At 35.1% G+C, this 23,896-nt stretch overlaps 6 protein-coding genes and 2 non-coding genes across 11 annotated transcripts; 7 read left to right on the forward strand and 1 right to left on the reverse strand.

The window, feature by feature from the left end:
• Positions 1–3,414: 3,414 nt before the first annotated feature.
• On the forward strand, positions 3,415–3,792 carry LOC125580094. The gene has a single exon (XM_048744067.1). It carries the CDS (start codon positions 3,415–3,417, stop codon positions 3,790–3,792), a length of 378 nt encoding a protein of 125 aa, XP_048600024.1.
• A 2,010-nt stretch (positions 3,793–5,802) lies between these two features.
• Positions 5,803–5,900, forward strand: LOC125581175. The gene has a single exon (XR_007318883.1). It is a non-coding gene; the product is annotated as a small nucleolar RNA Z266 (small nucleolar RNA).
• Positions 5,901–5,947: 47 nt separating this feature from the next.
• LOC125581176 lies at positions 5,948–6,038 on the forward strand. The gene has a single exon (XR_007318884.1). It is a non-coding gene; the product is annotated as a small nucleolar RNA Z266 (small nucleolar RNA).
• Positions 6,039–7,938: 1,900 nt separating this feature from the next.
• LOC106422810 (cyclin-B1-3-like) lies at positions 7,939–10,027 on the forward strand. The gene is made up of 7 exons (XM_013863610.3): positions 7,939–8,105; positions 8,235–8,377; positions 8,482–8,685; positions 8,772–8,873; positions 8,954–9,202; positions 9,276–9,613; positions 9,710–10,027. Exons 1-7 carry the CDS (start codon positions 8,084–8,086, stop codon positions 9,879–9,881), a joined length of 1,230 nt encoding a protein of 409 aa, XP_013719064.1. The 5' UTR covers positions 7,939–8,083; the 3' UTR covers positions 9,882–10,027.
• A 205-nt stretch (positions 10,028–10,232) lies between these two features.
• Positions 10,233–11,623, forward strand: LOC106422805 (40S ribosomal protein S14-2-like). Its single transcript, XM_013863602.3, has 6 exons — positions 10,233–10,349; positions 10,592–10,711; positions 10,791–10,836; positions 10,956–11,041; positions 11,140–11,269; positions 11,364–11,623. The coding sequence occupies exons 1-6, from the start codon at positions 10,347–10,349 to the stop codon at positions 11,429–11,431; spliced, it is 453 nt and encodes a 150-aa protein (XP_013719056.1). The 5' UTR covers positions 10,233–10,346; the 3' UTR covers positions 11,432–11,623.
• Positions 11,624–12,002: 379 nt separating this feature from the next.
• Positions 12,003–12,815, forward strand: LOC106422863 (probable small nuclear ribonucleoprotein G). The gene is made up of 4 exons (XM_013863652.3): positions 12,003–12,141; positions 12,263–12,285; positions 12,417–12,538; positions 12,625–12,815. Exons 1-4 carry the CDS (start codon positions 12,107–12,109, stop codon positions 12,682–12,684), a joined length of 240 nt encoding a protein of 79 aa, XP_013719106.1. The 5' UTR covers positions 12,003–12,106; the 3' UTR covers positions 12,685–12,815.
• Positions 12,816–13,530: 715 nt separating this feature from the next.
• Positions 13,531–16,729, forward strand: LOC106422813 (rho GTPase-activating protein 4-like). Its single transcript, XM_013863613.3, has 4 exons — positions 13,531–14,900; positions 15,345–15,465; positions 15,690–15,809; positions 15,898–16,729. Exons 1-4 carry the CDS (start codon positions 14,512–14,514, stop codon positions 16,561–16,563), a joined length of 1,296 nt encoding a protein of 431 aa, XP_013719067.1. The 5' UTR covers positions 13,531–14,511; the 3' UTR covers positions 16,564–16,729.
• Positions 16,730–17,306: 577 nt separating this feature from the next.
• On the reverse strand, positions 17,307–19,870 carry LOC106422808 (transcription factor MYB65-like). 4 transcript variants are annotated; one of them, XM_048744701.1, is made up of 4 exons: positions 19,658–19,867; positions 18,787–19,223; positions 17,795–18,704; positions 17,307–17,708 (listed from the first exon to the last, which is right to left on the reverse strand). In XM_048744701.1, the coding sequence occupies exons 2-4, from the start codon at positions 19,159–19,161 to the stop codon at positions 17,533–17,535; spliced, it is 1,461 nt and encodes a 486-aa protein (XP_048600658.1). In that variant the 5' UTR covers positions 19,162–19,223; positions 19,658–19,867; the 3' UTR covers positions 17,307–17,532. The 4 variants fall into 4 exon arrangements, with proteins under 4 accessions (XP_048600658.1, XP_013719061.1, XP_013719063.1 ...); XM_013863607.3 differs by having other exon boundaries at positions 19,793–19,856; XM_013863609.3 differs by having other exon boundaries at positions 17,307–17,699; positions 18,787–19,870.
• Between the last annotated feature and the right edge of the window lie 4,026 nt (positions 19,871–23,896).

The raw sequence follows: 23,896 nt of genomic DNA on the forward strand, positions 1-23,896 counted from the left end.
TTATTGAGAGTCTCAAAGATCAATATTTGACTATTGAGAATCCTCTAGACCTTTGGACAGAGTTGAAAACGAGATATGATCACCAGAGAACAATGTTATTACCAAAGGCTACATATGATTGGAGGAATCTCAGAATCCATGACTTTAAGTCTGTGGACGAATATAACTCGGCCCTATTTAAAATAGTTTCGAAATTGAAACTATGTGGTGAGGATATAACAGATAAGGATATGCTTGAGAAAACCTTTTCCACCTTCCACACAAGCAATGTGTTGTTACAACAACAGTATCGTGAGAAGGGCTTCTCTACTTATGCTAATCTGATCTCTTGTCTCTTGCTCGCTGAGCAGAACAATGAACTGTTGATGAGAAACAGTGAATTGAGACCTCCTGGAACAAATCTATTACCTGAGGCACATGCGACCGTAGATGATAAGAAAGAGTCGAACCATTTCCAGGGTAATAGCCAACACGACCGTGGTCATGGAAAATGGCATGGACGTGGTGGTCGAGGCCGAGGTAACTCATATGGTCGTGGCTCCTATGGAGGCCGTGTACATGGCCGAGGCCGTGGTACATAATTCAAGCCACAAAACTCGACCAAATCCGTGTGTCATAGATGTGGTATGGACAATCATTGGGCTAAGACATGTAGGACTCCCAAACATCTCGTTGATCTCTACCAAGAGAGTTTGAAAGGGAAGAATCCTAAAGCTCACATGACTTATCAAGATGGTGAAAATGATTTCAATCATTAACAAGACGATCTTATGGATTATGAAACTTCAGATTGTCTAAAAGAATGAAGTTGAATTCGACATCTATGTTTTTGTGTTCTTTGCTTTGTGTTTTCTATGTTTTGATTGCTTTGAACTTATTTTATTAATTAATGAAAGTTTTTATAAGAAGTCTCTAAAGTATCATTTCATAGTTTGTTTTGAAGAATGAAATATGATATGGATGTATTCGTTGTGGACAGTGGGTCAAGCCACACGATCTTAAGAGACAAAAGATATTTCTTAAATCTAACAATGAAAAACGCCAATATCAATACCATTGGGGGTATAGCCAGTCTCATAGAGGGGTACAGCCAAGCTAACATCATGTTGCCTAAGAGTACGCATCTAGAGATATATGATGCATTATATTCACCCAGCTCTAAGAGAAGCCTATTGAGCTTTAAAGACATTCGAATGAATGGTTTTCATATTGAGACTACGGGCGAAGGAAATAAAGAGTTCCTTTAGATCATAGAGATCGTCCAAGGACATAAGAAAGTCCTAGAGTCTATACATGCGCTCTCTACTGGCCTTTATTACGCCAAGGTTGGTATGATAGAAGCCAATGCCGTATTGAACAAAGTGGCCACCGAGAATTTTACTCTCTGTCTTGATAATGCTGGTGAGTTCACGTCCCAAGCGTTTAATGATTACTGTATGTCCATGGGGGTAAGTGTGGAACACTTCGTGGCACATGTACATACACAGAACAGCTTGGCCGAATCATTCATAAAACGCATACAAATCATAGCTAGACCATTTCTTATGAGGTCTAAGCTTCCGGCTACAGCTTGGGGACACGCGGTCTTACACGCGGCCGAATTGATTCGGAAAAGACCGTCTAGTGAACATAAATATTCTCAATTACAATTGCTTACGGGTCATGAGCCAGGCATATCCCATCTTAAGGCATTTTGTTGTGCCGTCTATGTGCCAATTTGCTGACCCGAAAAGAGTGACTAAGTCATATATACCAGCTGCTAATACACTAATAAGAATTGATGTTCAAGAGGGACACAATAAAGTTGCTACAGAGTCTAGACAACGTTTGAAACGTGGTAGACTAATAGGTTCCAAAGACAAGAACCTCGGAAAACAAAGAAAGGTGCAGATAATGAAACCAAGGTTGTTGAAACCCTAGACACGACCGCGACAGTCTCTAAATCCCGAGACTTAGCCGCAGCCGATCCCAAAACCCTAATAGCGATCGCGGCCGATCATGAATGCTTAGATGCGGCCAGCCCTGATGTATCTAAACATGATTCTTGGGACGCCAAGATTCAAGGTACTGATGGTCCTGATAATAATGAGATCTTAATAAATTATGTCTTGTCTGGGATACAATGGAATAGAAAGAATGTCGACATTGATGATATATTTGCATGCAATGTAGCACTTGAAATCATGGATGATAATGAGGATCATAAACCCACGTCTATCTTAGAGTGCACTCAACGATCAGATTGGATCAAATGGAAAGAAGCTATAAACGTGGAGTTAAACTCTTTAAAGAAGAGAGATGTCTTTGGACCAATAGTCCGGACACCATATGATGTTAAACCAGTCGGCCATAAGTGGGTCTTTGTGAGGAAGAGAAACGAACATGGTAATGTCGTTAGATATAAAGCACGGCTTGTTGCACAAGGATTCTCACAGAGACCATGAATAGATTATGAGGAGACATACTCCCCTGTGGTAGATGCTACTACTTTTAGATTCCTGATAAGTCTGGCTATAAGAGAAAACTTAGACTTGCGGTTAATGGATGTTGTAACTGCATACTTATATGGACCACTGGATAATGAGATATATATGAAAGTACCAGAGGGTATAGAGTTGAAAAACAAATCGAGTACTCGTTAACAACACTGTATAAAGTTGAATAAGTCACTTTATGGATTGAAACAACCAGGTCGAATGTGGTACAATAGGTTAAGTGAGTACCTAGAGAGAAGGATACAAGAATGATCCGATCACCCCTTGTATTTTTATAAAGAAATTCGGCCAAGGCTTTGTGATTATAGCAGTGTATGTTGATGATTTGAATATCCTAGGAACCTCTGGAGAGATCTCCCAAACAGTTGAATATCTTAAGAAATAATTCGAGGTGAAAGATCTAGGAAAAACAAAGTTTTGTTTGGGATTACAACTTGAGTACATTAAAGATGGAATCCTTGTGCATCAAATGGCATAAACAGAGAAAGTACTCAAGAGATTTAACATGGCCGAGTCTCACCCATTGTCTAGCCCCATGGTCGTGAGGTCTCTCGGCCTGGACACTGATCCGTTCCGTCCTAAGATGGACGATGAAGATGTCCTAGGTCCCGAAGTGTCATATCTCAGTGCCATAGGAGCTTTGATGTATCTGGCTAGTCATACACGACCAGATATATGTTTTGCCGTGAATCTATTATCAAGATTTAGCTCATGTCCGACCCAAAGGCACTGGAACGAGATTAAACATGTTCTTCGTTACCTGCAAGGAACAAAAGACTTGGGTCTATTTTATACTAACCATAACAAAGATGGTTTAGTTGACTTTGCTGATGCAGGTTATCATTCGGATCCACACAAGGCTCGATCACAGACAGACTATGTGTTTACACATGGTGGAACAGCCATATCATGGCGTTCCATGAAGCAGACGATCGCGTCTACATCATCTAACCACTCAGAGATATTGGCAATACATGAGGCTAGCCGCGAGTGTGTGTGGTTACGGTCCATGACCAACCATATACGAGTTGATTGTGGGATGACCGAAGGCAAGGACGCACCAACCGTGATGTATGAGGACAATGCAGCTTGCATTGCTCAGCTTAAGGATGGCTACATCAAAGGAGACCGGACGAAGCACATACTGCCTAAGTTCTTCTTCACGCACGAGCTTCAGAAAGCCGGCGAGGTCCAAGTCGTCCAAGTGCGTTCCAGTGAGAACTCAGTCGACCTGTTCACCAAATCACTTCCTACCTGCACGTTCAGAAAACTCATGCATCAGATTGGGATGCGTTAACTGAAAGACCTTTAGTGATGTTCAGAACAGGGGGAGTAATTCGTGTTGTACTCTTTTTCCTTCACCATGGTTTTGTCCCACTGGGTTTTTCTGGTAAGGTTTTAATGAGGCAACATCTAAAGCGTATTACAAACTCTGTATGGTTATGGCATCCAAGAGGGAGTGTTATATATTGTGGATGTCCATAACCGGTCCGGTCCATAACCGGCCCAATGCTAGAGAGAGAGAGAGTCGGCCGCGCCCTAGAGGAGAGAGAGAGAGCCGGCGCCTAGAGAGAGAGTCGGCCAAACCTAGTTTCATTTTCCTTATGATTTGTACTGTTTCCATATTTGTATTTTCTTTCTCTAGTTTTTCTATTATTCTATGACGGTGTAATTGCATATACATAAATGGCTCCTTATGTTTATGAATAATAACAGAAACATACAGATTTTATTCTCTTGTTTCACAACATTATATTTTATTACTGGTTACTAATATTTTTCGCACAAAATTTCTTTGAGCAGTGGTAAATAGTTAATGTCTAATATTAAATTTACCTAACATCATAAATAGATATTGGACTGCCAAGAAAGATGGAATTTATTTTAGAAGGGCTTATGATAAACCATCAGAATTTGAACGTCAGTGGAATTTTGCTCCTTAATAGGTGGTTTTATGTGTCATGCACAAAAACCGTTATAAAATTATTAGATCAAGTGGTGGCAGACGAGCCGATTCTTCGACGAGCATATCCGTATGTCCGGGTCTGATCTATATGAGAAAAGATATATCCTCTACTTTTTACTAATTCTTGCGTGCATATCTATTTTTAAAAATATGTTTTATTTTATAATAATTTTTAAATTACCTAATACAGCTGATTTGTCTATAAAGTTGTACTTTTAATTTAACTACCATTGTCTATTTATGCTGCTATAAATGTAAAAAAATGTATTTATGAATAAATTTATATGGTTTTAAAAATATAAATTGTACTTTGTAAATATTATGTACCGTGTTCAATGCATATAAACTTCTAGAACCTTTTAAATATGTATATCATAATATAATATTCATATTTCAAATAAAATTGTAAATATTGGTTAATTTTAATTTATATTAAATATCTTAGATAATGTATACAAAGTAATAAAAATGTGTGTTTGCTAATGTTGACTAATATTTTATTATTGCGATATAATTAAGTATTAAGAATTTTGAACACGAGTCTTCAATTTTAGTTGGGTCAAAATCGGTCCTAATGATATCAACAGTTAAAATAACTTAAACATAGCAAAACGTGTTGTCCACACGTAATCTAGCAATGAAGTAACATTTATGTTACCGCTCGTAACAAGTGATTGCCATCTCCAAGTACTGTTCTTATATATGACACCCATGTTACAATATGCTTCGGTATACATGGGCGTCTCAAGTGCAGCTTTCACGTAGCAGCACAAGGCACTGTCATATTGCATCATTTCGGAGTACACAACACCTAAGTTGTACAATGAACATTGTGAATTAGAGTTAACAATTAAATAGTACCAAGGCAAACCACATAAAATTAAGATTGTAAAATAGAGAATCAGAGAAAATACTGAAGCTCCTAGGAAGGTAAAGAAAATGATCTTTCACAGTACCCACCTTATCTTTTCTATCACCTTCGTCACTTTACAGGCACCGGCGAGTCTATCTATCTCCGTTAATCAGAACCTTTCAGTCCCAGACATGGCTCATGTCCCGGACAAACCGGTTCAGTTAACCAAAGTCAAAAAGGCCTGTTTACTTTTGAGAACGATAACACTTTTTACTCGATCCAAAAACGGCCCATGGGCCTAACATTAAGCTCGATAAGGGTAGAAGCATAATTTGAGTAGGACTCTCTCCCTACATATATATATATGACCACGTGAAACTCTTCTATTAGCTCACAATTAGAGTCTAGCCGTCATCTAGGTTTCATCTATGTAATTTATGGTTTTCCTATTCGTTTGGTGTTTTTTTTTTTTTCTGTTTGATTCTCAATAAGGCGAGGGTGATGATTCAATTAGATGTGCGAATGGAGTTTCTCCATGTTGAGCTTAAAAACTTAATTTGGCAATTATTAATCTGACTTCGCCGTCATCTTTATTTTGATTTTCGTATTTTAGAATCTACTGGAAACTGGAGGAATGGTTTGTGAATGATGATTCAATTAGATGTGTGAATGGTTTCATTATGAGCTCAAAAACTCTATTTGGCAATTTTCTGACATTGCCGTTCCTCCAAAGCTTCTTGCCAGAACACAAACCTAATATTGTTCTTTTAATCCGGTTGTCTTATTGTTTTGTTTTTTTCAAATGACTGATTATGAGGGTAATTGTTAAAAAAAGAGTCAGTTTTTGCTATTGTTTAAAGTTGCAGTACGGTTAATGTGATTTTGTTTCTTCTTTGTAGAAGCAACTGTAATTTTTGTGGATATAAATAATAACCAAATGTTGATTGGATAATTGAATGAATGAAGAAGAATGTGTTTGCCTCACATCAATAAAACACATTTAAACGAATAATATAGAGACTTGGTACAAAAAAACACATTTACCGATGAGATATATAATTGGCCCATAACATAAGAGATAGAATTGAATGAGAATATAGGCCTAAAACAATCTGTTGACTAACTTGGCCCAATACGCTAAATGGCTCTAAATTACAAACTATCCACAATAAATTACAAGAGAAAGAAAGTTATAAGGGAATACAATTAAGCAAGAACAATAGACATAATGATGTGTAACATAAATCTGAAGCATTCAGTTAGCATTATTAAGGGTTGTTTGTTGCTACTAAGAAACAGGAAAAATAAAATGCCGACGGTAACTATAAAACCCAACAATAAAATAGAATAAAATTTCATTTAATATCAATTAAGACATAACCTCGTAATTAGCGGAAAACAAAATTCCGACATGGTCATCAAAAAATGTAAAAGTCTTGAAATTTTCTCATTTTTATATTCTGCACAGTAATTTTTCGAGAGGGAGAGAGCGGATAAGACTTTTACCAATTAACTACATCTACTCGCGCTTTCGCTTTTTTTTTTTTTGGATTGACAAATATTTAGTAAATATCATATTTCATATATTTGTGTTTTATTTTATAAAATATTTAAATTTTTAATTTTTTTTAATCGTATTTTATTTTAAATAACTATTTATGTTTAAAAAAATAAAACTTTATTTCTTTAATGAATTAAGTTGGTATAACTCTCATAAATTAATTTTATTATGTGGTTAATATTTTTAATAAAAAAATTATATCCTTTTAATACAGATTTATATTTTTCAATGAAAAAAATTCAATTTTTTTTTATGAATGATTAAATAATATTTAGAAAAGGAAAAATAATAATTAAAAAAGGTTGAAAAAAAATTATTTGAACTTGGACTCAATGGCGCAAAAAAAAATGTGAGAATTGGATCTGATTTTTTAATCGGCCCAAATGGCCCAAGAGAAATTTGAAGTGGACAGTGGTTTGGATCCGAAAAAAATGACCCAATATAGATGTGCTATTAATATTACTTGATTGCCATTAATAAAATATGCAATGTTAGTAAAGAAAAAAGCAGACTAAGGTAAAAAGTACAGTAGGATCCTAGTTTAATAGTATAGATAAAGAATACTACTAAAAATAACAAGGAAAAAAACTTGCTGACCGAAATTATATCCAGTTATAGAATAGATTTGTATAGAATAGTTGACAAAAAAAAAGATTTGCATAGAATAAAATAATTTAATACGAATTAAGACTTGAACCTCGTAATTATAAGACTTTACATTTTTAACCACAGAAACACATTCTAAGAATCTCCAACACTTTACCAATTAACCACATCTACTACTGTGATGGTATTTTGAAGAATGCTACTAAAAACAAGGAAAAAAATAAATTCCTGACCGAGATTATAAGAATATATCCAATTATAGAATAGATTGTCATCATTAGAATAAAATAATTTAATACCGAAATTGAACCACGTAATTAAACCACAGGAACACAATTCTAAGAATCTCTAACACTTGCCCTCATCCACCGTCAGATTCGAAGTTTCCTCATCTAACGGCTAAAAATCCATACCCATCAAAAATTTGACCGTTGGAGAATTTTCACTTTAGAGCGTCTCCTCTCCTCCCATCTCCCATAAGAAGCATTCTCAGTCTCCCTTCTCCTTCCTCTTACATCGAATAATCAAAACAAACAAAAAAGAAAGAAAGAAACTAGGGTTAACGAAAAAAACACAACTTGAAAAAAAAACTAACGACGATCATGGCGGCGAGACGAGTTAGAGGTTTGTTCCACTCATCAATCTGATTCCCCCTTTTCCCTTAAACCCTAGGATCATCATCATAGTAATTGACGATTTAGATCGGAGATTGATTGATTCAAATCGGTAATTTATCTTTTTGATATAAAACAGGCGATCCCGTCGAGAACCGTCGCGCTCTCGGCGACATCGGAAACATCGCTTCTCTTCCCGGTGGAGTCGAAGAAGCAGGAAAACTTAATCGGCCCTTGACCCGTAACTTCCGCGCCCAGTTGCTTGAAAACGCTAACAAAAAGGTTCAATTTTTATTTTATTTTATTTATTTTTGCAAATCTTGTTTTTGTGAGTACATATGATTCTTGAATCTGACTCTGTTGTGTGTGTGTGTGTGTGTGCTCAGGCTGTACTCAAGAACCAAGAAGGTGTGAGGGCGGTTCAAAGGAAAGCAAGAGCTGTTGTTGTTAAGCCGCCGCAGCCTCATGAAGTGATTGTGATCAGTCCCGATACAAACGAGGTTGCTAAAGCTAAACAGGATCAGAGACACGATGCTGCTGCCTCCAAGAAGAATGTTACTTACTCTTCCGTTCTCACTGCTCGAAGCAAGGTAAGTTATTATTTATTACTACTTCTATAATTGAAAATTACAACTTCTTAGATTGTGTCCTTATTGTTATTGGGTTGAATCGTTAGGCTGCTTCCAAGACTCTTGATATTGATTCTGCGGACAAAGACAATGACCTTGCTGCTGTGGAGTATGTTGAGGACATGTACTCTTTCTACAAAGAAGTTGAGGTATGTATGGTTTGGTCAGCGCCTTAATATGCTTTATGGATTAAGTTTTGTGAATGTTTCTGTTTTGTTTCCTGTTGCAGAACGAGAGCAAGCCTCAGATGTATATGCAGACACAGACTGAGATCAACGAGAAGATGAGATCGATTCTTGTAGACTGGCTTGTAGACGTTCATGTCAAGTTTGATCTCTCCCCTGAGACGCTTTACCTCACCATCAACATCATTGATCGTTTCCTGTCTCTGAAACCTGTTCCGAGAAGAGAGCTACAGCTTGTAGGCGTTAGTGCTTTGCTCATAGCCTCCAAATACGAAGAGATCTGGCCTCCTCAGGTATGTTAACAATAATGTTTACAAGATTATTATTGTGAACTAGAGCTGATCATGGGTTTTGTGGTGTGAACAGGTCAATGATTTGGTGTATGTCACAGACAACTCCTACCAGAGCAAGCAGATTCTAGTGATGGAGAAAACCATTTTGGGTAATTTGGAGTGGTACTTGACTGTTCCAACGCAGTATGTGTTCCTCGCGAGGTTCATCAAAGCTGCGGTTCCTGACCCGGAGATGGAGAACATGGTTCACTTCTTAGCTGAGTTGGGTCTGATGCATTACGACGCTTTAAAGTTCTGCCCTTCTATGCTGGCTGCTACGGCAGTTTACACCGCGAGATGCTTCTTGAGCAAGACCCCGGCTTGGACCGAGACTCTGACATTCCACACTGGTTACTCTGAACATGAGCTCATGTTAGTGATCTTGTTCTACTTCTTCTCTCCGTCATGCTTTAGTCCATCATCATCATCATATGTTGATTTGTTTGTATGTGTGTGTGTAACTTTCAGGGACTGCTCGAAGCTTTTAGCGTTCATTCACTCGAGAGTTGGGGAGAGCAAGCTGCGCGCTGTGTTCAAGAAGTATTCGAAAGCTGAAAGATGCGCTGTTGCTTTGGTTTCATCACCGGCCAAGTCTCCTCTTCTGTCTTCTTCTGCCTCTTGCTCCTTGGAGAAGTCTTGAAAGAATAACAGCAAAACTATCCAATTTGTTTTAGATCTCTCTCTCTGATCTTTTGATGTGTAAAAATGCTTTCTCCTGTTGAGAAGTATTAATGAATTCTTGTACTAGAATCGTTTTGGTCTTCTATTATATTTGAATTTGGAATTCTTGATGATATTATTATATGTAGAAAACAAATTATTTCTTCTCACTAAATTTATATCAACGTTGTTCGTTTATAACTTGTAAAGTTTGAGAAAGTGTTCATGCCAAAAAAAAAAAAAAAGTTCTAAGAAAGTATTGCAATTAATCCATCATATTGGGAACGACGACGTATTCACGAGTCAAAGCGTTGAGGGTAATTACGTCAATTGCTAGAAGTGTTCCAATGTAACCCTAATATATAAAGTGTAGCTCTGAGTGTGTCCCTTCCTTCCGCACCCAAAAACCCTAGCATTTCGTCTCTTGTCTCATCCATTGGTGAACATGGTAAGCTCCTTTCTCTCCAGCTCATATCTGTTCCGGAGTAGTTTGTTTTCGTTAGTCTGTTAGGGAATCGAACTCTTCATTCCTTAGATTTCAGATAGGTTTGTTTCCCTGCTAGATTCTGATCTTTATAGAGCTCTAATTGTTCTCACCGTCCGAGTTGTGTGCTAACTATGTTTTTTCTGAACCATAGTGAAGTATGTTTGGTTTTGTTATCTTTTTTGTTTTGGTCTCTCGGTATATAGTCGAGGAGAAAGACCAGAGAGCCCAAGGAGGAAACGGTGACTCTAGGACCTGCTGTTCGCGACGGAGAGCAAGTGTTCGGTGTTGTTCACATCTTTGCTTCTTTCAATGACACTTTCATTGTAAGCTTTCGCCTTCCCTGTCGTGTAGAATTATTCTATGCGTGTTGATTTATGGCGTTGATGTTAATTTTTATTGCAGCATGTTACTGATCTGTCGGGAAGAGAAACTCTCGTCCGTATCACCGGTATGTTCTCTTGTTCCTGTTTATGTTTTTGAATAAAGTCTATATTGTAACCACAAAACCAAATTTCATTAGTATGATTAAGCGAGTTGTATCCTAAGATAATTATTTTATTTGCGTAGGTGGGATGAAGGTGAAAGCTGACCGTGATGAGTCATCTCCTTATGCTGCTATGCTTGCCGCTCAAGATGTTGCTCAAAGATGCAAGGTCAGAGAACTCTTTACGATTCATGCTTCTTTTTAATGATATTCAGCTTCTGGATAATATGATCATCCTAATAATCTGTAATGCTGTACGTGACACAGGAGCTTGGCATAACAGCCATGCACGTGAAGCTCCGTGCCACTGGAGGAAACAAAACAAAGACTCCAGGCCCTGGTGCTCAGTCTGCTCTCAGAGCCCTTGCTCGTTCTGGCATGAAGATTGGTCGTATTGGTAAATAATCTCTCTCTAGTCCTTTACTTGTGATTATTTCAGACAATTGTGCGGTTTGGCTAAGAATAATCGTGTTATTGAATGTATAATGCAGAGGATGTGACTCCGGTTCCCACAGACAGTACACGTAGAAAGGGTGGACGAAGAGGAAGAAGACTCTGATTGCTCAATGAGCCTCGTCATCGTTCAGTTGTTGTGCCCTTGACTCGAGTAGTTTCTTGGGTACAAGTTAGTCTTGTCTCTCTCTCCGATTTATCTTTCAAGTTGCTTCGAAAACTTTATAAGCTTTTTGCGTTTTTCTTCATCATTGTAAACTTTTGCATTTGGGAATGAGAAAAAAATGACGTTGTGTTATCTTTATCGCTATTTTGCATTTTCTCATTCTCTCGTTTCATCTAGTTCAAGTTTGATAATTTATACCATAGTCTTTCTATTAGTAAGAAGTGTAAATCTATGCTTCCGATTTTGATCAAAAAAATTCAAAAAAAAAAAGATGGATGTTGATAAAAAGGTAAAAGTCTATAAGTTTATGAGAATGTAATTAAATAATTATTACTTAATGCCTCCTTTTCCGCAAAAAGGGTGTTTGGTTTAGTGGTATAATTCCCCCTTCGGGTGCGAGAGGTCCCGAGTTCGATTCTCGGAACACGCCCAATTTTTTTTAATTTTTAATCATCTGAAAGACTATTGGGCCTGGAATCAATAACATTGGGCTTTGAAACGACGCTGTAGATACCTCCTTCCGATTTTTTTTTCCATCTATTTTGTCTCCCCCCAATCGAATTGAGTGAGAAACCCTAATCTCTCTCCGTCTCCGTCTTCTCCGATTTTGCAAGTATGAGTCGATCAGGCCAGCCTCCGGATCTCAAGAAGTAAGTCCTCTTCGCCACTTTTAATTTTTCGATTCCAACCACTGTATGTTTTGGTTTTGATCCAGCTTCCAACTTCTTCTTCGTGTTTCTGATTTTAATCGTCGTTGATGTGATGATTCAGGTACATGGACAAGAAACTCCAAAGTAAGTTCGATTTCTTCTCCCACGTTTAATGGTGTTGTTTCGACTTTTGTTATTTAGAAGAATTTTAGCTGGATTTTGATTTAAGAGAAGTAAGTTCTTGTCTCATATTTTTTTCCCTTGTCGGAATGTAGTTAAGCTTAATGCAAACAGAACGGTAGTTGGAACTCTCCGTGGGTTTGACCAGTTCATGAATCTTGTCGTCGATAACACCGTTGAAGTTAATGGTGATGACAAAACTGACATTGGCATGGTGGTACGTTTTATCTCTCTCTTCTCCTAACCCACTCATAATCTCTTAGTTATTTTATAATTTTGTATTTCCATATTTTGTGGATCCAGGTGATAAGAGGAAACAGCATTGTCACTGTTGAAGCTCTTGAACCAGTTGGAAGATCTTAGCTTTTTTATTACTTTTGCACGACCAGTTTCTGTATTTTGACTTGAGTTTACTCTCTGTATTGGAACTTAATTAGTAGACCATCTTATCAGCATGAATTGATGATCTTAAAGAAGTTTGATATTATGAATTATTATTCCTCTTGTGTCAGATTAAAGGGCTCTCTCTAGGTCGGACAAGTAGATATTTTTGAGCATTGCTACAACTTTCTACAAAGAACTAACAAAGCAGTCATAGTAAAAAAGCTAATTGTGATTGGGCCAGACCACACATAAAGCAAAAGCCTTTTGTTGTGGGGATTTGAATTTTGGGAAAATGAGCTCCCAACGGTCATTGGATTTTGCTTTATTACTATCTTAAATATTTTCTTCTTCCTAATTCTTCTGTAGTGAGATAGTAATAATTATGCCCTTTGGCCCCTCTGTTTTTATCAAAAGATGGTTTTTATGAATAAGAACTGAAAAAAGAAAAAGAGGAAAGGCCATAAAAGAAATAAGGAGCCGCGAAAGTGGAAGAAAGGCATGTGGAACACGACACAAAGCATTTTGTTGCAAGACAAATGAGAATGAAATGATACATCTCCAATAACACACCGTGAAAGTGGAAGGAAGGCATGTGCCCACACGAAGCCTTGTTGTAACTTGTAAGGCAAATGAGAATAAAATGATACCACCACACGTAACATACAACGGAATGTTCGGCATGTGGGAGGTGTTTTAAAGCTTTTTTAAAGTTATACACATCTTCTACAGTTCTACTACAAAAGGGTCTTCTAGGAGTCAATGTGCTTTACTGGTGGAACGTAGGTTGTATTTGTGTATTGTCTATAAATTCTTAATTTTTTTGTGTGGAAGTCACTTGCAAGTTAACGTGTTTTATTAGCAGGTAATCCAAAAGAGAAATTGATGCATATCCTTGGTTGGGGGATCTCCAACTCATCACATAACAAAACATCATTTTAAAACACACTTTGGATCTACAACTGATCCAAAAAGAACTTTCACCAACTTCACTAGTCTTTTCCTTTTCCTTTTCTCTTTAAGTTATGGCAAGAGGTAAATAAATGTCCTAGAGATGGCCTCCTTATAACGGTAACATAGTGTTTATAGATTATCAAGTAACTTTTATTTTTGCAAGTAACTTCACCATGCTATCTCACTTCTTCGAAATCTAATTACAAATTTACCAATGAACAACAACAAAAATCAAGTTTAGTGTTGATTTGAATATAATAGGACCATTGGTTGTTGCACAGGTTACCAAATACATGTGACTGGTCCTAGTTGTATACAATCTTTTACTCTTTCTCCCCCAACTGATTCCTTTTTTTAATCACTTCACATTCCCAACTGATTCAAATGGAAGATAGCTCGTAGTAAATTTGATAAAGGTCACAGCATAATATACTATTAATAAAGAGACACCTAAAAAGACAGCTCCACCTTCATCTTCCTCGTTAGTCGTTAGCCCTTCTTCAACTTCTCTCACCTAACGTCACCACTTTCTATCTCTCTCTCTCTCCTCTTTGAGCAAGAAACAAAAATTGAAGTGATAATTACAAACCACCAACTAAAAACCCTTTCTTCAATTCAACTCTACGCGTCGCTTAGTACCCAAAAGTATTTATTAATATTTCGAGTTTCCCATTATTTCCCAACAGCATCATTAATTACCCATTACTAATCCCCATTTAGTTTTTGTCTGAAAATTTCCCTTTAAAGATTGTTTCTTTATCAGCCTTTGATTTTGACATCCATCACTGTTCTTCCCCTTGAGAGAGTACCCATCACTCCAAGATTTGATTTTTATAGGATTATCCTTGACTAAAGATGGCGAAAGTACTAAACTCGAGCCAATCATGTCGTTTCCCTTCACCTTCAAGCTCCTCCTCTTCTACATCATGCGGAGCCAATGATGGTAACAGAGACCCACATTCTCTTTTTAACATTTCTCGCGCGGAAGAGGAAGAGGAAGAAGAGAGAAGCGAGAAAGAGGAAGAAAGATTCGAGCTTTCGTCTGCATTGGAGATTCTCGTCTCTGCAATCAGAAGGTCTGTGATTGGTGGGTGTGTTGGAGAAGAGGATCTTTGTTCAATGGAGATTGGTGTCCCCTCAGATGTTAGACATGTTGCTCATGTTACCTTTGATCGTTTCCATGGCTTCCTTGGCTTGCCTGTTGAGTTTGAACCTGAAGTCCCTAGACGAGCTCCTAGTGCAAGGTTCGTTTAGTTTTTACAAAAATGATATTTTTTTAGAGTGATTTTCTAGATTTTTTGAAGTACTTTTGCTAATTAATTAAAGTTAATAAGTTATATGTATCTTTTTTAAATATGAATCAAAAATATTTGAAATAGTTAAATATTAGTGGTTGAAGTTATTGAAAATTGTATAGTAAAATACATAATAAATTTAATTGTAAATTTTCATTATATTTTTAATATGCATAAATAGTTTAGAAAATCTTTTTTTTTCTTTTTTCTTCCGGATATGGAGTAGATGTTTCTCTAAATGATTAGTGATTGGAGGTTTATAGTTATTAAGTAGATGGCTTATTAAGGATCTTGAGTGTTGGTAAATAGATTTGATTGATGACATCTTGTGTGCATAGCTGTTTTTATCTCTGATTTTGAGTGAAATGTCTAATGAAGTTGATGCGAATGCAGTGCAACGGTGTTTGGAGTCTCAACTGAGTCAATGCAGCTATCTTATGATACTAGAGGAAACATTGTGCCTACAATACTCTTGATGATGCAGAGTCACTTGTACAGTAGAGGCGGCTTGCAGGTTCGTGTAATTGTATGTCTTTTGCTTAAAACTAATGTTCAAGAAATCGCTAGGCAGTGGTTAAGCATTTTATAGAGGTTTAGTGCTTAGGCAGTATCTACGCTGATTTTTCGGACGTCTAATTTTGGAAAAATTGTTTTGTTTCGACCTGATAATCCGGTCTAGGCAGCTCCTAGACCGGATTTTAGAACACTGCTAGTATAATAACCCTTTGTGCCATATAGGTAGAAGGAATATTCAGAATTAATGGTGAGAATGCTCAAGAGGAGTACATAAGAGAAGAGTTGAACAAAGGTGTTATACCAGATAACATTGATGTTCATTGCTTGGCAAGTCTCATTAAGGTATATATATGACCTATACTTGGATCTTACTCTCTCTTTATTGTTTCTTTCTAACTTCTTGGATTTGTTTTTTTTTTTTTACACTTAGGCTTGGTTTAGGGAACTTCCAACTGGTGTGCTGGACTCACTCTCCCCAGAGCAAGTCATGGAGTCTGAAACTGAAGATGAGTGTGCGGAGCTTGTAAAGCTTCTTCCTCCAACAGAAGCTTCTCTGTTAGATTGGTCAATCAACCTGATGGCAGATGTTGTGGAAATGGAACATATAAACAAGATGAATGCTCGAAACATCGCTATGGTTTTCGCACCCAACATGACTCAGATGCTGGATCCGTTGACGGCTCTGATGTATGCTGTGAAAGTCATGAACTTTCTGAAGACACTAATAGTGAAAACACTTAAAGAACGTAAAGAATCTCGAGGTAGGCTGGTTCCGGAATCGAACCCGGGTCCTCGGGACCATAATGGTGATCAGAGCAGCAGGCAGTTGTTGCATCTCATGAAAGCTAACGAGGAGGAAGCTGTAGTAGATACCTTTGAGGTGGAAATGAAAGATAAAGAAGAGTCTTCAGAACTTCAAGAACTTGTTGGCTTGAAGTCTTCTCTGATTAAGAGCTGTCAGTATAACAAAGGAGGGTTTGGAGAGAAACAGAATGGTTGGGAGGAGGAGAGGAAGATGAAGAGGACAATGTCGAATGCGAGTAGTATTATGGGACGTGGGAATTACAGAGTTGAGCTGTTCGAAGCTTGGCGGTGAATAAAAGATTTACATTTATTGATGGTTTTTAATCCAACTTTTGAGTTTTTTATTGATTGATTTTGATATTGTGAGGATGAATGGAATGCTTTTGATGATGACGGTTGCTTGTGTATCAAGAAACGCTACATTTCTGCATATAATGTCAAAGTTTTTTGTTTTACAATTCTACATTTGATAGAATATAAATTCCCCTACGAGAAGTATCATATAACACACATGTTTGTTCTAAAGTCTTCAACTTTTAAATTAAGAAGATATAAGGTTTCAATCTCTATTTCGAAGATGAAATGTAGTTTGAATTGTATTTGGTGTTATATGATAGTTTTTGGAGGAAAAATAGATAGTTTACCAAACGGCGGCACAGAGGTTAGTAACGGAGTTTCTCAGAGCAGTCAGAAGAAACAAAAACCAGATTCTGCCATAGCATTTGATTCGTTCCTGGAGATGAGGAAAGCCACTGTTTCAATCGCCTCCCCTCTCTCCACAAGAGAGGAGCTCGGAGAATCTCTACCAAAGGCGGAACCAGCCTCTAAAGAGAGTGTAGTGAGTTAAAAAACCTCAGAGAACAATGGTGAAGAAGCAAGTGGAAGTTCAGACACAGATGGTTGGTCGGCTGTGCAAGAAAGAGCTTTGGTTCAAGCTTTGACTCATCAGAAGCAATAAAACCAGAGTCTAAAAGTGAAAATCTTGTCGGAGCTCCATGAGATTTTTGGGTTTTAATCCTCTTGGTGCACCGTTACTTTGCAAGATAAAATACATTAATCCTATGTATTGTTTGAGTAATCATTTGTTTTTATCAATTATAAGAGAAATCAAACAGAGTTTGTCTCAACTATAAGAAACCGAAAAGTCTTCAACGGAAGCAAAGTAGCATGAAAATAGATGTGGTTCATTTTGTTACAAGGACCAAACAGGTGCTTCACCTGATGATGATCCAACAGTCAAGTAACTGTTTCCACTGACTCTTCACCCACCAAGAAGAAGCGCAAGGGCGTCACTCAAGCTGCTTGAGTCTCTAACAATCCCAAAACGGCCTTGTTGGTCTTGCCAGCTCGACGCCAGTAAAACATCAGGCCGTACTACATCAGCTCTCTTTGGTTCCCATACCTGATCCAACTCTTCCGTCTTCACAACTGCAAAAGCTTCAAATATCAAAGAGGGACTCTCAGATACAATACACCAAACACAGTACCTTTACAACCAATCAACGAGTAAACTTTGATCTCACCTGATGAATTTCCACCTGCACCTGATGTGATATTATGGGTTTCACCTCCACGTGGTACATCCTGAGTACCATCGGTTATACAAGCAGTTGAACTGAAACTGTGCTTCGCACTAGCTTTGATCTTGGCTTCATGGAGTAGCATATCTAGTAGGCCGGTGTCGCATGAAGAGAAACAATCTGGCTCATCTATCTCCAACGGTGGTGGAGACTGAATATAAGTATCAACAGAGTCCAGTAGATCTGATTGTGGAGGTGACGGTGTCGTCGTCTTCCACTGATCAAATCCACTAGCTTCTGAATATTGGAATGAAGGGAGCTCCAGCTTCACTGCCCCAAACAAGGGCTTAGAAGTAGGAACCATGCCATCCGTAAAGGTATGATGGCTATCTTGAATCATCACATCGGACTGATGATGATTTCCATACATAGGATGATCAGAGATACTGCAAGATCTTGGATTCTTTTGTGGAGATTGGAACTCTTGCCTTATGTTAAACAGAGATCCAGATCCTCCGAGTTGCTTCGGGGAAGGCAAGATTGGTGGCGTGTAGCTTTCGTACCGAGAGCTACTACTTGCACCAGTGCCTAGCATGTTGCATGAGAACATATCTGATATGTGAGAAGCTACAGGTAACAAGCTAGTAGCAAAATTTAGATCCTCAAAGAGGACGTTAGCAAAGTTTAGATCGTCAAACAGAACATTAGCTTTGGAGTTTGCCAACTGCAAGATGTCTTGATGTCTTCTTCTATCTACTCCGGTGACATTACTCGTTGATGGATGATACTCTTGACTCCAGTGCAGGTCTTCAACATGGGTTCCAGGAGGGTAAAGTGGTAAGCCTGCTCGTTGCCGCCTCTTGATACGCGTGTTCCAATAATTCTTTATCTCATTATCTGTTCGACCAGGCAACTGACAAAGAAAAACAATACCAAAGATTCAGCCTTTAGGCTCACAGATAAGATCAGTTAACGAAATGCTATTCAAGTCTTACATGTTCAGCCATCTGTGCCCATTTATTCCCCATCCTAGCGTGCATTTCAACGATGAGCTGTTCTTCTTCTTTGCTAAACGCTCCTTTCTTCAAATTCGGCCTCAGATGATTAGCCCACCTGAGACGACAGCTTTTACCACAACGTGCAAGGCTCGTGTGTTTCTGCACAGTGTTCCAGTTACCCTCGCCGTGCCTCTTGACATAATCAATCAAAATCCCGTCTTCGGTTGAGGTCCACGGCCCTTTCTTCAGGACACTTCCTTTCCCTCTGCTTGTGCAGCCACTGCCAATATTATCAGCAGCAGATGGTGACTCGTTGTAGATGCTTGAGTACATAGCATCATCACTCTCATCCGTCACCATCGTGTAACTCATCTCTACTTAAATCAAGGCAGAACCATTCACCTGAATAACCATTTAGACATCAAGCCTCCAACCTGAACCAGTATAGAGAAACAAGACAGACCCTTTATTATTTCAGTATCATCTATTCATCAAGCAAAGATCTCTGGCCAAAAAATTTGAAAGAAGACTATATAAAAAAAAAAAAAACAATTTTGAGGAATCATTAGATATGCATATCGGCTTGAATGAGAATCAACCATACATAGAAACCAAAAACGAGTAAAGCACATCACTTTAGGAGTAGTTACTCATCTTACAAACACTAAATTAGCAAGTTGCAGCTAAAAAATCAAATCTTGGAGCTATACTTGGTTTCTAAACACTTGAAACCGACTCATGTAGATTCCAGTAATAGAAAAAACCTAATCCCTCTCAATCTCTAAGATTATATAAAACTCCAATTCCCAAAAATCAAATTCTATTATTCAGAAAACATGATTCGAAAGGTATATATATATACACGAACCCTAGCTAGAGCTGAAGATAATCAGCAAACAACGAGATCTGCGTTAAAACTTGTTATCACAAGAAGAGACAAAGTGTTAATCTCGGTGGGGAATCAATCAATCCAGAGGTTGAAGATGGAAAGAGATCAGAGTACCAAAAGCAATCATAAATCATTCATAGCTCCGGGGAGAGAGAGAGAGAGATGCTCTTACCGGATCAAGTGAGAACAGAAGCAAACTAAAGTAAAATCCTACTATATATCAAGAGAAATACATTAAGATAGAGCTAAAAAAAGATTTGGTCACAAAAATACACCACAAAAAAAAATGACCAAAAAATTTAGTTTATTTTTTTTATTTTTATTTTTATTTTTTTTGTATCTAGGATATTAATGTCATTTTACCTATTAAATAAAATATTTTGGTCATTTTCCTACTTGTAATATATTTTTGTGACCAAAGCTTGAAAATGGTCTATTTAGGAGAATTGCCCAAAAAACAATCATAAAACCAATTAATGTTAGTTTCCAAACTATTTATCTCCTATATATTAAAAGAAAATCATTACAACATATTTTTATAGTCACGTGTCATCACCATAATCATTTTTAGAATCCTTAGAAAAATATGTTGTTCTTTCAAAATATATAATAAGCTTTTTATTAAATTAATCATAAATTAATTATTAATGTTATTCATTGTTTCCTTAAATAAAAATAACGGAATTACCAAATGTGGTTAAATTATATATATGGTAATTAATGATTTTGAATAATAAAGATTTGATCAAGATTAGTATAATTTTCTCTATCATTTTTTAAATTTTAACCTATTAAAATAAATTAAACAACCACATTAACTATATAGTAAAATTTTAGATTTTTTGTATATGTTATATTTTGAATTTTTTAAAAAGACTATAAATGACTAAAGTTGTTAAAAATATCACATTGAATTTTTTTTATCTATGGTTTAATTTTTTTTTTATAACAAGATATAAATGATTAGAAAATTATATAATAAAATGCCTCATTTATTAATATATTAATATTGTTTAAAATAAATTATGTAGCATATAAAAATACATATGTATTTTAATTTTGAAATTTATTTTGATTTTTTTTTTTATAAAAATTTTGAACAAATATTGACAACTCAATATTTGGTTTTAAAACTTTTCATAATGTTTTTAAAATTATAAATGACTAAAACTATTAAACATCCCACAAAAAAAATTGTTATCATTGATTCAAAATTTTTGTTATAAAAAATACAAATTATCAAAAAACAATATAAGTATAAAATATTATTTAAATATTAAAAATGTCCTATATATCTATGTTATCATTAAAGCTTAATTTTATATCATATAAAATAGAAATTTTTTTGTTTGAATTAATAAAATTTATTTATGTGTTTGCACAAATTTAATCATATACGTAGTGGTTACCGAATTTTTAATTATCAATATATATATATATATATATATATTATTTAATAATATGTAAAAGAACATATAATACGTAGAATTAATTTATATATAATATTTACTCAGCGCAAGGCGCGGATCTTAACCTAGTATATATTATTATGCATAATCATTTATAATATTTAATAATAGCAATTATGGATATTCTATTTAATACTTCATCATTTATTTTTTGCACTAATAGTCTATTTATAAATTATATGAAATATGTTGTTAAAAAGTAGTAAATAAAAATAATATACTAGCTTTATTTCTATTATAAACAGTTGTAAAAACTTTATTCTTCTATATAAGTCATAATATACATATATAAAACATATAATTCTGAGAAAAAAAATATTATAATAACTATTAATGCATCATACAACGAGTTTATAAATTATTTGCATTAGTTTAAAATCATTTGTGATGGTTAATATACATTTTGTAAGAAATATTAAAGTCATTTATATTGATTCATTTCTAATGGTTTATAAAAGATATATAATAGTTTCTAATTATATAAATATTTGTTAATCATTTTCAAGGTGTCAAATCATCAATAATTGTTGACAAAAAAAAATCATCAATAATTATTATTATATCATTAATAAAAGTTTACAAATATATATATATATATAGATCTATAAAAATGTTATAAAGATTTATAAAACCATTTATAAGGAATAATTTCTCATCATTTATAAAAGCTTAGAAAATGTTTATGAAGGTTAACTGGTTAGTAAAATATCAATCGCAAAATATTATTTTCTTCACAAGTTCATCATTTTCAAAACCTTTTTCAAAGCAAAATAACCACAAAATTATATCAGTCGTAAAACAATCCAAAGAATATTATGAATAAAATTATATTCCTAAATTTATGAATTTTTTATATTCTTACATTTTTATTAAATTAATAAAATTCAGAGATCAGAGTACCAAAAGCAATCTTGATCTGGTACCAAATCCCAAAATTTAATTTAATTTATATTTTGTTAATCATCTATTTGTATATTAATATTAATATAGTCCCAAATCGGATACTTGATTTTTGCTCTTACCAGATCAAGTGGGAACAGAAGCAAACTAAAAGTAAAATATTAATTAAAACACTCTCTCTTTTTTTTTCATTACTGCAAAAATAATTATTTTTTTTTTAATTTATTTGTTTTTCTTTCCTGGATAAATTATAGAGGAATTTCTAATTTTATAGTATGAAATTATGTCTATATTAAAAAGAACAAGGATAGTTTTTTTTTTTGGCAAAAATAGTATATACAAATAAGTCTGAAAACTAATAGATAATGCCAATATTGTGTTGTAATTAAGTTTTTTAACAAAATACTCCTTACATGTCCAAATATAAAAAAAATTATATACTCATTCTGTTCCTAAAATGAGGATTTTCTGGAATTATTTTTTGTTCCAAAATAATAGATTTTCTAGAATTTTAAGGTATTTTTAGTAGTTAATGTTGATAAATTGTATGTTTTTAAGAAAAATTAATTGAAAATATTTGAATTAATTAAATATTATTGGATGATGGTTATTGAAAAATGTATAGTGAAATAAACAATAAATTTAACTGTAAACATTTATTATATTCTTATTATGCGTGAATACTCTATAAAATCCTTCTTTCAGGAACAGATGGAGTAGTATTCACGCATATTAAAAATAGAATAAATATTTAAAATTAAATTTCTTATTTATTTTTACTATATTTTTTTTAATAATTAGCAATTAGAAATGTTTAATTAATTTTAAATATTTGTAAATGTATACAAAGTATTTCAAAAATATATAAATTTTATCTTTGTGGATTAAAAAGTTTTTTGAAAAAATCTATTACAATAGATCATCATCATAATAGAAGTAATACTGTTTGTTGGTACAATCGTCTACTATACGTCTTGATAAAAATAGGAATACACCAAACAAAAAATTCCAATGTGTACTCCATTTAATGATGTGATTTTGAGTTTACTGACGTTGAGATTACTATGGTCCGCACTCATATGAATGGCATCCAATGATTCTATCTGACAACAAATAGATAGTGTATGACTCTCTAATCAGACTGACTAATCGACATTAAGTACTGTCAGGAAGCCAAATGGCGATCAATCATGCGACCGACGGCTCTAACCTTTTTCATGCATTTTCTACTTATATAGCCTGTTGTTACTTCAGCTTTTTCACTAAATTTAAGTAACTCACAGAAGAATGATGTTTTATACAAAAAGAAGATAATTGCGGATCTAATTTCAAACCATTTGAATGCTATTTATAGGCGAATCTAAAAGAAATACTCGGATGATTCAACTCATGTATGTTTAGCTACAGTTCTGACGGAAGCTTGACAACAACAACAAAAAAGATGAAGAGAAATGTTCTGAGTAAATAAGCAATTTAAATCTCACATCTATTATTACATCAAAAAGACTAATATATATCTGATTCAACTCTATTTAGTATAAAGTTTTTTGAGGGGTGAGTTGTTAGAGTAAATAAACAATACAAGACCAACATCAGATATTAGACCAACGAAAGTCTAATATATATGGTCCAGTTTCACTTGGTATGAGACTTTTTAGGAAGTATCTGACTCGAGAACAATTATGTGAGGGTTTAAACCCAAATCGAGTAATAGCATATTAAACGAAAAGTTGTATATCTAGATTTAGTTGAGCATTTGGTCCGGCTCTAGTAGAACATTTGGTTAGGAATACATCTAGTCCGTTTACAACAAGAAATATTATAAAAATGTTTAAGGTTATATGGTCCA

This window comes from Brassica napus, chromosome C1 (assembly GCF_020379485.1).
Source record: "Brassica napus cultivar Da-Ae chromosome C1, Da-Ae, whole genome shotgun sequence".
In the NCBI taxonomy this organism is placed as follows: domain Eukaryota; kingdom Viridiplantae; phylum Streptophyta; class Magnoliopsida; order Brassicales; family Brassicaceae; genus Brassica; species Brassica napus.

What these genes read in the sequence shown, in the direction of transcription:
- LOC125580094 (XM_048744067.1), top strand. Translation starts at nt 3,415, where the DNA reads ATGAAGCAGACGATCGCGTCTACATCATCTAACCACTCAGAGATATTG.
- LOC106422810 (XM_013863610.3), top strand. Translation starts at nt 8,084, where the DNA reads ATGGCGGCGAGACGAGTTAGAG. An exon ending in GGCGGCGAGACGAGTTAGAG is followed by an intron (nt 8,106 to 8,234) that starts GTTTGTTCCACT and finishes GATATAAAACAG; the next exon opens with GCGATCCCGTCGAGAACCGT. An exon ending in TTGAAAACGCTAACAAAAAG is followed by an intron (nt 8,378 to 8,481) that starts GTTCAATTTTTA and finishes GTGTGTGCTCAG; the next exon opens with GCTGTACTCAAGAACCAAGA.
- LOC106422805 (XM_013863602.3), top strand. An exon ending in CTTTCAATGACACTTTCATT is followed by an intron (nt 10,712 to 10,790) that starts GTAAGCTTTCGC and finishes TTTTTATTGCAG; the next exon opens with CATGTTACTGATCTGTCGGG. An exon ending in CATGAAGATTGGTCGTATTG is followed by an intron (nt 11,270 to 11,363) that starts GTAAATAATCTC and finishes TGTATAATGCAG; the next exon opens with AGGATGTGACTCCGGTTCCC.
- LOC106422863 (XM_013863652.3), top strand. Translation starts at nt 12,107, where the DNA reads ATGAGTCGATCAGGCCAGCCTCCGGATCTCAAGAA. An exon ending in CAGCCTCCGGATCTCAAGAA is followed by an intron (nt 12,142 to 12,262) that starts GTAAGTCCTCTT and finishes GTGATGATTCAG; the next exon opens with GTACATGGACAAGAAACTCC. An exon ending in CATGGACAAGAAACTCCAAA is followed by an intron (nt 12,286 to 12,416) that starts GTAAGTTCGATT and finishes GTCGGAATGTAG; the next exon opens with TTAAGCTTAATGCAAACAGA.
- LOC106422813 (XM_013863613.3), top strand. Translation starts at nt 14,512, where the DNA reads ATGGCGAAAGTACTAAACTCGAGCCAATCATGTCGTTTCCCTTCACCT. An exon ending in AGACGAGCTCCTAGTGCAAG is followed by an intron (nt 14,901 to 15,344) that starts GTTCGTTTAGTT and finishes ATGCGAATGCAG; the next exon opens with TGCAACGGTGTTTGGAGTCT. An exon ending in GCTTGGCAAGTCTCATTAAG is followed by an intron (nt 15,810 to 15,897) that starts GTATATATATGA and finishes TTTTACACTTAG; the next exon opens with GCTTGGTTTAGGGAACTTCC.
- LOC106422808 (XM_022712071.2), bottom strand. Translation starts at nt 19,161, where the DNA reads ATGAGTTACACGATGGTGACGGATGAGAGTGATGATGCTATGTACTCA. An exon ending in GGGCACAGATGGCTGAACAT is followed by an intron (nt 18,705 to 18,786) that starts GTAAGACTTGAA and finishes TTTCTTTGTCAG; the next exon opens with TTGCCTGGTCGAACAGATAA. An exon ending in TGCAGGTGGAAATTCATCAG is followed by an intron (nt 17,709 to 17,794) that starts GTGAGATCAAAG and finishes TGATATTTGAAG; the next exon opens with CTTTTGCAGTTGTGAAGACG.